Raw genomic sequence first — 13,919 nt, 5'->3', positions numbered from 1 at the left:
TACCTAAACAAAAAAGAAAAAGTATGAAATATTTTTAAACAATGAAAATTCTATACATTTTTTGTCCACTGCATTTTTATTTACATAATTTCAGCATTATACATATTTTAACAAGTTTCAAATACAAGGAACACTGGTATCTTAACAAAAACACAGATGCTTAGTATTTACAATTATTTACAAAAGGCTACTAAACACATATTTATAATAAAGGGGACAAACCCTGGGTAAACTCGCCTTGTTTAGGTTGAAATGGGGTTCTTTGCATGGACTGCCCCATGTCTGGATGAGAAGGCCTTTGCTTTGGTTGGTCCTTCTCATTTCTGAAACTTTTCACATAACTGCCTTATCAATTTTTTTAAATTAATAAAGAAAAGGAAAATTACAAGAGTGGTCTTAATCTTGGTACATGGGGCTATAAACAGACTTAACTTACATAGACAGGAAAACTCTATTTAAACCAAATAATGCACTTCCAGAATAGAAGGGTGACTAATTTGTGGTCTTATACTGTCCTTACAATGTTAAAACAAATCCCTGCGTGATGTAAAACAGTGGAACTAGAAACGATTAACTTTGTACATTTCGCCAGCGATGCTTATGAAACAAATTTGGTTTCTTTCCAAATGCGCCCATTTATTTCCTGTCAATTCTGTGTATGTCAAAGAAAATCGTAAATTGAAATTAACTTTAAAGTAATTAAAAAAAAAAAATTCTTGTAAACTTCTCTCAATATTTTTAAAAAATCACGGCAGCTAAATTACACTCAACTTTACAATTACTTTTTCTTGATTAGAGATTCTGTACTAGCTTACAATGCACTTTTGTTAAGTTAGTTGGAATCAGATTCTCCCAGCTAGATCACTTGTCAATCAAATCAAACGTTCAGGTTTGTTTCTCTTTCTTCAGGATCCTCCACCTGTCCTTCAACTGAACACCAGTGCGGTCTTTAATTTTGCTATTTCTAAGTATTAGGCTCCAGTTTCCTTCACCAAATCGCTTCACTCCTAACTTCAGCTGCATGTCTTCTTCATAAGTCCAACGCTTTAAAGAACAAAAAGAATGGTCATGTATGCTTGGAAAAAATATTCAACCTATATACATTCCTTCTACTGATATGTTCATATTGGTAAAAAAAAAAAAAGCGTAACATTAAATACCAAATAGTTAATAAAGAAAATGTATGTTTTTAATTGTATTCCTCTTTTTTACTAGTTGTAAATGTCTTATTATAAAGGTGATAATGTCACTGTAGGAAAAAAAAAAAGAATGGCATCCAATAAACCTCAGAATGGAGTAATAAGTGTTTTTGAACATGATTGACAAACTACCACAATCATTTATTATATGAATTGCACTTTACATCAGACTGTGGTGAGAGAGTTCTGCTGTAAGCTATGTGCTCAAAGAAACAAAATACCAATATGCATCATCTCTTGCAGAGGCTTTCATTAATAAAACAACAAAACACTGGGATAATCCTTGAATTGAGAAACAAAAGTGCAACAAGATAATTACATTTGAAGCACACAACCCACAAGCCACAAATGATAAAGCTAAATGAACACAAAAACAACAAAGGGTAAAATGAAGTGTAAAACTTACTTTCCTCTTTTGTGGTTTTTTAGGTGTCTGGGCTTTTGTTTCTGCTGTACATTCAAAGGATAGCTCTCTTCCTGTAAAAGGTCAGGGGAAACAAAACAAAGCATCTGTTCAAAGACACAGATTTATCAAGAATATACAGACAACACGTTGTCCCTAACTGATTAAATGTCTTTAGATTCTGGAATATACAACTCCTTCAAGTTAAAACTGCCTGCATTTTCCATCTTGTGGATCCTGGTATCTTAGAAATAGGTGTGGCTATTGTGTAATGTTAGTGGTATTCTGTTGAACTGCCATACCTTGATCAATTATCAGTGCAGAAATATGGTAGCAGGGTATGAGTCAAGTACACTGCTTCTTGGGAATAAGGCCTGCATGCTGTCCATCAAAACCCCTTGGCACCTGCTCCAAGGCTGTGTACATTATACTGTAGTCTAGCATACGAACAAAATATTTCAGTAGTAACAGAAGAGATGAATTGAGTGCCAAGTCTGTGCTGTTAAGGGGAATGTATTATATGTGAATAATACAAATCAAAAGTCTGATCAATAAAGAGGTTATCTATCAAAAATTCCTCCAAATCCTATGGATATCCAGAATGGAAAATTAAACCAATGTACCAGAAGCAAAACTTTTAGCAACTCCAGGAAAATTTAAATATAAAGATGCATGCCTTTTAATTTGTACTCTCTCTGACAGATGACATTCTGTTTTCTTGCCGTTTCTGGTTTCCAGTGGTTAACATTCTGAACTGTAAGGAGTTTCCTTTTAGGCCTGTAAATAAACAGTAAAATACACCAAAATACAATATAGTTAATTACATTTATAACACTACTACAAAACACAGATCAGGATGTTTAGTATGGAAAACAAAACTTTTTTAAAGTCTTGACATCGGTTTAGGAGGGCTCTCCAAAGTTCTGTTATACTTCTTAAAAATTTTGTACGAAAAGCAAACCTACACCCTCCTCAACTACATCCACCACTGACCTTGAGATTGCAACTTCCATGGTCATTCTATGCCGAACAATACTCAGAATTCATGTCAAATACATGTGTTTAACTACATTTGATCAAATTATAGGGGAGGTGTCTTCAAATAAAGGCTTGTAGCAGTGACTATGGACTTACTGCTGAGAAGTGTTGTGTAGGCAGGGTATACTGTTGAGATTATACAACAGACAGGAAAGGATAAAAAATCAAAATAACCCAAAAAAAGTTTCACTATTTCAAATCAAAAATGATATTCTGCAAATATTGTACAAGATATAGATGACAAACAAGTCCCTGTTAGTCTGAAATCTAGAGAATACAAATGAGGGGAGACCATACGATGTTAGAAAACTCTCCCATTACCAACTTCAAAGAACTCAGAATAAAAAACTAAAAACGGGCTCAATGTTCACTTGCATACCTGCCTTATTTTAAAATTACAAGTTGACTGGTTTCAAAAACAAAAGCCATGGTGACACAGGCACTCTTGAGCAGGAGAAATCCGCTATATTGGTTGGCTATAGTCTTGTATAGCCTCAATAACCTTGCACACTATTTTCCTTGAAATTCAGACAATTAAAGGATCACTTGGGACCATGGGCAGAGGATAAATCAATTACCACTAGGTTGAACTAAACAACCTGTTATATAATCAACACGAGCTGCAACCTGATTGATTATGGAGTCAAGAGGTGTCATGACATAAGTAAGTACTTGGAAATGGTTGCCACAGCATGTGAAATTAGTCATACAGTTGTGATACACCTCGTCCTTTACATATGGCCATACCCAGGCCTGGGATAGGCTGTATGGTTACCTGCCTAGAGTTTAATACATCAACCATAACGTAATTATGCACAGCCATACGCAACTGGGTTCCTTATATATGTACATCAAGGGGTACAATGCCACCTAGCGGTTATTTTCCTCCTCCAGCATGCACTTACTCTTCAGTCAATCTGTTGAACATGTGAACTGAATAGACTATAAGAGATCTGATTCTTGGAGGTTTATAGAGACTTTATAACCCCCTTGTGTTTTGATGTACAGATACTTGAGCAACTGGAGTTAGAGGACATGATATCCAAAGGCTATAATTTCTAGAATCTGAGTGGCCACGTTTTTTCTATGTTGTGGTTACACCTATTCATTGACTTTCTATGGTCTGTGGCAGAGCAGCTTTTTAGTTATGCATTCTGTGTATTTGTTATGCTCTTCTGAGACCATTTCCTAGTTTGAAAATTACTATTTTGACAAACACATAAATCTCAGGATATTCTCAGGAGTTCACATCTCCAAGGTTACCTCTCTCACGTAACAGAACCATCTGAAAGTATTCAAATGTTCGTTTTTTTATGGGCCAATGTGGATTTATTAATTACATATGCTCTTCACAGACAATATCTCAACTTATTCGGTTCTGGATCACTGGTCTTTATTGCCTCGCCATGCCCTTCCACGGGTGAATACATACCTGAAAAGCTTACGCATCCTTTCTGAAGTAGACGGGGACATGTGGAGAACATTTTCGTCATTACTGAGAAAATAAATGAATTCAGTTTATTTGAAAACCAAAAAGCAAACAAAAGGTGTGGAAAATATAGAACATTTAATACATTACAGTCACAAATGTTAGATATATGCAATGAGATTAGACTATGTCTTTGTATAGTCTAGCATCAGCCACAAGCACATCTGACCAGTATCTTACTTCAGTTACAAACCCAGACAGCCTCACAAATGGGATTTCACTAGTTATGATTAATTTGCTCAGTTAGCGCACTCTGCACATAAGAAACGGTTTTGGCATCTGGCAAGAGATTCAGAACAAAATCCTTCAAACAGAGTAGTTTTCATCTGTGGCTTATTTGCATATTTGCAGTCTGAGTCTCATTTCTAAAGAGGCATCTTGATTTAAGTTTCATTTCAACAATACAAACTGATGTTTTTATGCATGCATGTCTATGTATACAGATTCTCACACGCATAGCTCTCATAAGTGAAGCAGGTGGAGAGGGCTTGTAACAGGTTTTATTTGTATAATTTACATAATCACTTAACTACAATTTTTACAATTATACTTTGAATACGTTCTCCAATGTTTAACATATCACAATGATTTACAATAGGTCTATTCCAGATGTACCTTTTCATTCCAGCACCCTCTTCCGTTGTGGTTCCTGACTCTGGTGTTTCTGTTTTCTCTTCTTCCAGTCCATTTTCTTGGCAGACCTCTACCACTTTTGAAGCTGACTGCAGGTGAAAGAGAGTAAAGAATCATTGCATAGCCTGAGCAAACATTTTTAAACAAAACACACAATTCAGTAGCTACTCCAATAACTTGTTATATCATTGTTATGTATAACCTGTATATCCATAGATTCATGTATTATAACTGTTAGTGAGTCAGGAGTATGCAGCTATATTTATATAAATAATTATTGACTTCAAATAAAAAATATGCTAATGCCTTTCCTCAGAGAAACACTTTTAGAATAGAAGACACTTCACAAACCTTTAGCAGAAAGTCTGATGGATAGTCTTTAAGAAAGGAATCCAGGAACGTCTTGATTTTTTCTAACAAGCAGTCAAAGCTGAATTTCAGGAGAAACTGATGATACGTTTCCCTCTTGTTCAAAATTAGGGAAAGTTTCATTTTTAAGTTCTGCAGAACAAATCAAATGTTTGTAGAAGCATACAATTCCAGAATGAACGTGAGTGATTAATAATTATCACTTCTAAACTGGAAATATATTCAACACATTTTTTATAACATTTCAGTAGAAATATTAACAATAATATATATTAAATATCACAAAAACAATACAAAACTGAATATAACAATATTAAGTTTCCCTAATCAACATTAACAATACATCAACTACTGGAAAAACTTCATCTGCATTGTAAAATGATAGTGCCGACTGATTAAAAGCGTAGCTGATGAATGTAAAGGTTAAATAGAATACAATATACCTTTTCAAAGCTTGATTAGCTTCAAAATGACCTAAATGTCTATGTATTATAATCATGTGTTACCAATACATGCATTTCCATTAAGAGTTTTAAGCCAGTCTTTGAATTTGATGGAGAGGTCAAAGGTCACAATGAACACCATTTTTGGATAGACCATATATGACTTTATAGCTGCGTTCTATAATAAGAATTAGCCCATCTGCATTCCTTATCGCACAATATGCGATTGTAAAATTTGATTGACCTTTAAGTAGAGGTCAAAGTTGAAGGTAATTTTTAAAAATCTATATTGTTTGCCATGTCCTAAGTAAACCCATGATGCTCTTTAACTCTCATTACTCTATTAAATGCTTTAGCATTAGACAATATGTTTTCAAACACCCCTTTGGCTTCAATCTCAAAGATGTAAGAATGGGAAAACAGTGGGTACTCTGATTGAAATTAAAGACTGCAGTTTGATGTGAAAAGGACACTTGGCAATTCTAAAATGAAATCATAATAAAAACTGAAAACAAATGGCTTCATAAGATTAAGATTCATTGAAAAAGAAAATGTATTAATTTGTTGTTAAGTATTCACTGCTAAACTGCATATATCAACAATATTTTTCATTAACTATCCAAAGCATTGTCTTTACTTTGCAATATTGTAAAGAAAACAAATGTTAGATTACATAAAAAGTGTAGGTGTTAAGGAACAAAAGGGGCTGACCTTGAAAAACATTGCTACATCAATTTTTGTGTCATTTTAACAGCAGTGTTTTGCTAAACACCAAGGCAGTTTCTGTAAATGTCTGTGTGGGAGCTGTTAATATCCAAGTTACAGTAGATCGAAGAATTTCCAATTTTAGAAAAGTCTCACAAGATTTGTGCAATATATTATAGTGATACTACTTGCCAACCCTATACATTTTTTGCAATCCAATCACCTGGTAATTATTGCACGGATCTATTATTCAAATTACAACTGCAATGTATTTCTCCTGACATCCATATTTTTCATTGAATCTCGGGAGTTTGACAAAATTCACATAAACAAACTACTAAAATATTATTATAATTTTTTCATAAATAACTATATTTAACTTCTGACTAATTAGAACCTACTATGTCAGATAAAATTATAATTAAAAGAAAACAATACCTGTGGTATTTTACTCTTTTCTGTCAGCCAGCTGAGAACATGTGATGCCTTTTGATGTTGCCCCTTTTCCAAGCAAACTCCTACTGACTTAGGAGAAAATACAGATAATTTAATTTACTATATGCAATGACTATTGATTAGTGAGTTAAGGCTCCAGCAGCTAAAGCACTTCTTAGACAAGTGAAGACACACATCTGATAATCTTGTGACAAGGGGTTTTGTGTACAGCTGCTGGAAATACAGCATCTTGGTATTAAGTAAATACCACATTCTCATGAGTCAACATAGACATTTGAACAATCAATCTACCTCAACTTTGAATTTCCTTACATGAAACTAAATACCAACTCCTCACCCCTTTATCATCAACTTTTAGTTGATATAAAAATGGAAAAGTACTATATGCTCCTGCAGCAACCTCCCCTGTATTGATAAGCAAGACATCAATACTTGCCTGGACAAACAGTAACTTCTGTATTTCTTCATACAGAGGCTCTTTGTCGTCCTTTATTTCCTCTTTTATTATGTTCCAAACTGACAGTGCAGATAATAATGGTGTAACATGTTCATCTTCTTCATATTGGACATCTGAGTGAAATTAAAACAGAAACTCAAACAAATATCCATACTCCTCTATTTACCTTGAACCTTGAGATAAATTAAGTTGGTTAATGAGATAACTTTCATGGGATTTCCAGTTACATAATACACTTCATGTTACATTTTTTGTGTGTGGGCTGAGTAGTCCGTTCAGGTTTTATAAATCAAATTTGACACATTCACTGAAAGGCCAACAAATTCTACCACAGTGCTATTTGTTCAGCAGTGAAAACAATCCTGTGAACATTTTCTAGGGAAGTCTTTGGGTACAGGTTCCAAACTAATAAACTAAAGGCATCTGACAGTGAAAGACTGACAATATTGTTCTGTAAGGATCTCCGATTAGTTAGGCTGACTGATTAATTGTTTCTCGGCCTGGGGAGACAGGACCAGATTTTGTTTATTTGTGTTTCTAGAAATAACATTAAAAGTGACCTAATATGAGATATGGGATAGATTTGTATCTATTGCTAAATATGAAAGAGTACAATATTTCTGCTAAAAGTGCATGAAGACATGAAATGAAAACCAAAGACCTGCTGCACTCATTAAATAATCCTGTGTTATTATTCACGTTAGACATTTATCTGGCAATAAAATCATGTTCTTAGAAACGTCATTAAATCACCTAAGCACTGAAGCAGACAAAACTATAGTCTACAATGCATGCTATTGGGTAACACTGTACCAATTATTGAAAGTGTGTGCCATAATATGCAAACCCTTTTCAAAAAGTCTGTCAAACAATTTTGGTTTTACCTGTTATTATACATTTTGACTCAATCACAAGTAGTGTGAAATTATATTATATTGGGCAGAAGTAATTTGATTTTGTTAATGGGACACCCCCGTATCTCCACCAAAGCACAGTACAGATTACACATAGGCCTACATATACCATACAAAAGGTAAGGAGTAGGGTATTGATTATAATAAAAAAGGGAAATGCAGTTTCAACAACATTCTTCATATATAACCCTTAAGCACAACATATGTACATGCATTTATTGTGTGTGTGTGTGTGTGTCCCACCACCCCCAACCTACACACCAATAGAAAAAAGTGGCAGGTTTACCTAGATTTTTCCCATTCACTATCCGTGAGAGTAAAAAGCATATGTGAATCTTCTTCTTCTGGTCCTGCTTGAGCTCACAGGATCCCTCCATCATGGCTGTTAATCACAAAGGAGCAGAGGAGTAATGCGCATTTTAAAACACGTTACAGAAATATATTTGTTATGAAATGTCCTAGTTTTATAAAGTCCTTTAAAATTGACATCTTCGGGGTTAGGACAAATAACCGAATCACGGTTTAATCTATGTATTCCTGCACGGAAATAATACACAACACAATATTATAATAAAGACTGCAATGATGAATACACATGATTAGGTGGTGTTCGTGTCTGCACGAAATAGGCTATAGTCTACAAGGTCACGAAAACATAAAATAGGAAATTCAAAGTTGGATTATCGGGGATGAGCATTAAATCGTAGACATTCCCATCATTCAGTCTACTTATTAAAAGTAAGTTATATAACAATATGCCCAAACACCGTGCTAATGAAAGAAGAGGGATTGAACCAGCATTTTGCTAAGGAAGGGCATTACAAATTGTCAATCTGCAATTAAAACCCTACATAACTCAAACGTAAATAGAGCCGACAGCTCCTGGAAAATCAACACAAAACTTTCCTGCCATTTTAAGCTTCAAAAATGGCTGGGATTTAAATATGACACAAACAATAATTAAACTGATATTTGAAAACTTTTCAGCAGAACCAGAATGAGAAAGATCCGTCTATTTACAGCTACACAACCAATCAAAACACAAATGACCAGAAGTAGCCTAACTATAGTAACAAACACATCAAATCGGTTTAAGATTTATATTATGCGATAATATATATATAAGCCTAGTTAATGTATTTGGTCGTAATGTAAGAATATAGATTTAATGCAGGCCTGGATGTACTTTGCTTTGGTCCGATCTGTGTTTCACAAGTTTCAATCTTTGTTTCCCTAGTTAGATGCTTCTTAACAACTATTTTATAGGCAACGTGTTATTTTATTTGCAAAAGTCAGCTGTTTTGATACCGATTCAACACAATAATATGCCACTGATGAATTGAATGTACGGTACTGTACATACCTTCTAAAACATCCAGCGTCTGGTTGAACTTTTTGTACTGGTCGTGTTTGAAGTAATGGCATAACGAGCGAAATAAGAAATCAATCATCCAATTTTGTGCAACATGTTCAACTTGTGGAAAAGGCACAGACTTGTTGCAACTGCTCTCCATCTTGGCTTTCCTGTTTCAAATTGAAAGTTGCGCGGTAAACAAACCAGGACATGACTATTACATTTAGTATGGGTCTCTACTCATAGCGACACCTAGTGTATAGGCGTGGAATTACAACTCCAGTAATCGTAATACTGTACATGCCTATCAAGATTTCTGACTGCGCTTTATTCAACACAAAAGAGACTTCATATAGATGTCACCAATCTACTATTAACGATGATGATGATCATGATGATGATGATGATGATGATGATTATTATTATTATTATTATTATTAGTCTATAGTTTATAGTGATAGGAATGGCCTTTTTAAAATGTTTACTACTACTACTACTACTACTACTACTACTAATAATAATAATAATAATAATAAGGTCACTGATGAAAGTCAATTAAATATATTTATTAATAATTTCTAACAATGTGTTCCGGAGACAATGTGTTCATGCAGGATGCAGTCACAGTGAAATATGGTGCTGTCAGCGCGACACTGTGTCTGAAATAAATGAGGTATCGGTGTAAATAACAGACATCATAAATTGATGGCAAATTTGCAATTTGGCACTGTATGAAATAAGCACTCTGACCTTATATCTAGGTGAATGACACTATTACAAATACCATATATATTCCAGTTAGCCAATAAACATGCGTATGTTACAGGTGTCATGAAAAGAAGTAGAGACCCTCCCTCCTAGACATCTGTTATGTCTGTGAACACATTCTTGGATATCCATCTGGTACTTAGGTGATACAATGGGTTTGTTAAAAAACATGGGTCATTCTAGACCTGGTAACACTTGGGAATGGTTAGTACTGAGTAATGTTTTGTAATGACCTATGGAGATGAGAAATGTAACATGGTCTACATTTGTATTGTGTCACACTGATGACTTTGATTTAGATTGATGCCAGCAAAATGTATAGTAATATTATACTAATAATAACAACAACAACAGCAACAACAACAATAATAATTAGTGCTATCGGTGGTGGGGATGAAGTAATGGAGATGTTGACATGGCTCAATGCCACACATTATAAGCTCATCTTGGAAGGACACCCCACTGGGCTCAGGGCAGAGTCTGTTGGAGTGCAACTTGATAAGGTCAGGCCACATGCACTACCCTAAGCTGACCTGAGGCCTAGGATAGCTTGTCAAGGAATGTTCATATTGTGTTTCCCCAGCTAAGTAATATTGGGAGCCTTATTAAAGTTGTAATAGGTACAGATATCTTGTATCAGCAGTCATTAAACCCCAGCTGTTGTCTCGGGATACAGGATTTCAGGGTTTGATAACATTGACCTACCTAGGTGTGAGGTGTCCAGATACCTTTGTCAGGGGATTCTATATACTATATATAGTCAAAGGTATTCACACCCTTAAAAAAACAACTATTTTCGGTGATGAGCTTAGTTTATTAAATATTGTTAATTCAAGAATAATTTTATACTTAAGAGTAAATATTTTACTGCCACTCCATTGATTTCTGTGACTGTATACAAAAAATAGATAATCTTAATAGAAATGTTAATATTAGAGGAATACCATTAATTTATGTTAAACAGATTGCTTTATCACATCCTAGTCCTTGAAAGCTGTCTTAATGATGATAAAGAAGAGTTAATCCTTGACGGAACTACACAGAGGAGGGGATCACAAACACTAACATGATAGGCTGAATAAAGCTTTCTCCATGGTACATCAAATTAAATGATTAAATTCAGTGGCTTAACAGAATTCCCTATACCTTTTATTTAGTTTTGATGTCATACATGTGGTTTAAAACCAAGATCAAAGCAATGTGTTGTGGTATTAATGTAGAACGTATAGTATCAACAACTGGCAGAGTACAAAAAGAATTACATTGCAATCTCTATGTCTGCATTGTTTCATAAAATGATAGACCACAACACTAAATGAGAAGAAATGTTTTGTCTCTGTAGGTCACATTAGAAAAAAAATAATCAAGGCATAGGAGAAGCTGCAGAAAAATGATAGAAGTGCATCAATACATAAGTAGGCAGGAGCATAAAGAAGCATAGTTTAATAAGAAAGTGCAGAAGAGCAAGAGTGCTGAGCAGCCCAGGAGATTAGGCTGCTGTATTACAGGGGTGTTTTGAGTAATTGCAGGAAGGTGATCAGGAACTGGGCAGTCTGGACCTCAGGGGGAATGTTGTTCCACCATTTAGGGGCGAGGGTGGAAAAGGAACGGGCTCTGGAGGCAGGGGAGCAGAGTGGAGGTACAGTGAGTCTTCTGACGCAGGAAGACTGGAATGGTCTGGAGGGAGTGTAAGGAGAGATGAGAGTCTGTAAGTACCTTTGTGCAGTCTGGTTGAGACAACAGTAAGTAAGAGCCAAAGTGTTGAACTGGATGTGAGGTGAGATCGGGTGCCAGTAATGGGAGTGGAGCAGTGGAATTGAGGCAGTGTAAATTGAAGCACAGAGAACATCAGATGAGCAGACAAATTCTGGATGAGCTGCAGCAGGCGGGTAGCAAATGCAGGGATTTACAGCAAACCAGGTGGGAGAGAACCAGGGTCTGACGAGCAGCTAAGTGAAGCAGTTGGTGAGGAAGGGACGGATTCTGCATATGTTGCTCAGGAAGAATCAACAGGGGTGTGTTAGCATGGAGATCTGCTGAAAGTAGGAAAGAGCGGGGTCAAGGGTGACTTTTTAGCAGAAGAAGAGAGGGAGAGTGTTGTAGATTTCAGTGGAATTGAAATGGAGAGAAAGGGGGAAAGAAGATCAGATTTTGAAAAATGTAGTTTGAGATTATGTGAATGCATCCAGGAGGAGATAGCAGAAAGACGGGAGGAGATGCGAGAAAGGACGACAGGCTTAGAAATTGAAAAATAAATTAATATCTGGGCATCATCTTTATTGAAGTGTTAAGAGAACCAACGGGATGTGATGACGGGGCCCAGAGAGCAGGTATACAGAAAGGACAGGGGGGAGCCCAGGGCATATACTTGGGGCACACCTGTTAAGTGAAGTCGTGGTGTGGATGGAGATTCATGCCATTTCACCTGGTAGGTGCGACCAGTGAGGTAGGAGGAGAATCACCCAAGAGCAGTGCCAGAGATCCCAAGGTTGGCAAGGGAGGAGTGGAGAATGGAGTGATTGATTGTGTCAAATGCTGCAGAGAGATCAAGGAGGATCAGGACAGAAGATAAAGAGTTAAGCAAATCAGTGACAGGAGAGCAGTTTTATTGAAGTGAGTAGGGCGAAAGCTGGATTGCAGAGGGTCAAGGAGTGAGAGGTGAGATAGAAATGAAGAGGGCTGATGGAGGACTGCCTGCTCAATGGTTTTTGAGAGGAAGGGGATAAGGGATAGAGGATCTGAAGAGAGGTGGGGTCAAGGGTGGGTTTGTTGAGAAGTGGAATCACCAAATCGTGTCAGATTTGAGAAGGGAGTTGATGAAGGGGAGTAGAGCAGGAGCAGTTGCCTGTAGGAGATGATTGGGGAAAGGGTTGAGGGTACAATTTTTTTTGTCTTTGATTGAAATTTTAGAAGTGCTTGAGTGTTGTCAGATATGGTGTAGTCCTGAAAGATTAAACAACAACAAAGGGCGATGACTGGGTTGAGGGTGTGGTGGGGGGGTGGGGGGTGGAGAATGAGCAGCTATGGGAGGAATGATAGTAGCCAATCAAACAAGGTTCTCTGAGGGATACCTAGTGGGCAGGAGGAGGAGAGGCATAGTTTACAGAACATGCTTCAAAATTAAATGGCTTCCAAGCTCCAAGCAGCAAGTTCAGTTTGATTTCATTTTTTTTTAAATGGGCAAAATGGACACATGATGTGACAAAGGTGTTAAAAGTGGAGAACCACTTGCTTTATATTGTAATACTTGTTTTGTTTGTGTGTATAAGTAGTGTAAAATAAACAAATAAACAAAATATCTAAACTACCATTTGTTTCACTCTTTCTAGTGCTGCCCAGTGGTAGCGAGACAGACACAAGCAGGTCTCAGAGCATTGTGATTTACTCCGATAGGAAAATGAACTTATCCAGAAGTGCATGCATTAAACATTATAAGCCTTAGTCTATCAAATAATTTCCTCTGAACCTTTCCAACCAACAAAATGCAATGCACCCCTTAACAAAAAAATCACATTATTATTATGTTAGTTGTAGAAGCTATGTTTTGCACTGCAGGCTTTTCTGGCAATTGGGACTTTAATTGTATAAGACTTGCTCTGCAAAGACCATTGGGAATAAGCAGTATTGACAGATATTCAATTTGACAAATACCTGGATTAAAGCAATTAATTTATAACATATTTCATCAAAA

General features: G+C 36.1%; 1 protein-coding gene across 1 annotated transcript; it reads right to left on the bottom strand.

Moving 5' to 3' along the window:
* Positions 1–57: 57 nt before the first annotated feature.
* On the bottom strand, positions 58–9,639 carry terf1 (telomeric repeat binding factor (NIMA-interacting) 1). Its single transcript, XM_066721034.1, has 10 exons — positions 9,470–9,639; positions 8,393–8,488; positions 7,168–7,305; positions 6,718–6,800; positions 5,114–5,263; positions 4,745–4,851; positions 4,073–4,135; positions 2,279–2,379; positions 1,606–1,676; positions 58–1,044 (listed from the first exon to the last, which is right to left on the bottom strand). Exons 1-10 carry the CDS (start codon positions 9,618–9,620, stop codon positions 886–888), a joined length of 1,119 nt encoding a protein of 372 aa, XP_066577131.1. The 5' UTR covers positions 9,621–9,639; the 3' UTR covers positions 58–885.
* Between the last annotated feature and the right edge of the window lie 4,280 nt (positions 9,640–13,919).

This window comes from Amia ocellicauda, chromosome 2 (genome assembly GCF_036373705.1).
Source record: "Amia ocellicauda isolate fAmiCal2 chromosome 2, fAmiCal2.hap1, whole genome shotgun sequence".
Taxonomy (NCBI): domain Eukaryota; kingdom Metazoa; phylum Chordata; class Actinopteri; order Amiiformes; family Amiidae; genus Amia; species Amia ocellicauda.
This window is presented reverse-complemented; position numbering and strand designations above follow the sequence as displayed.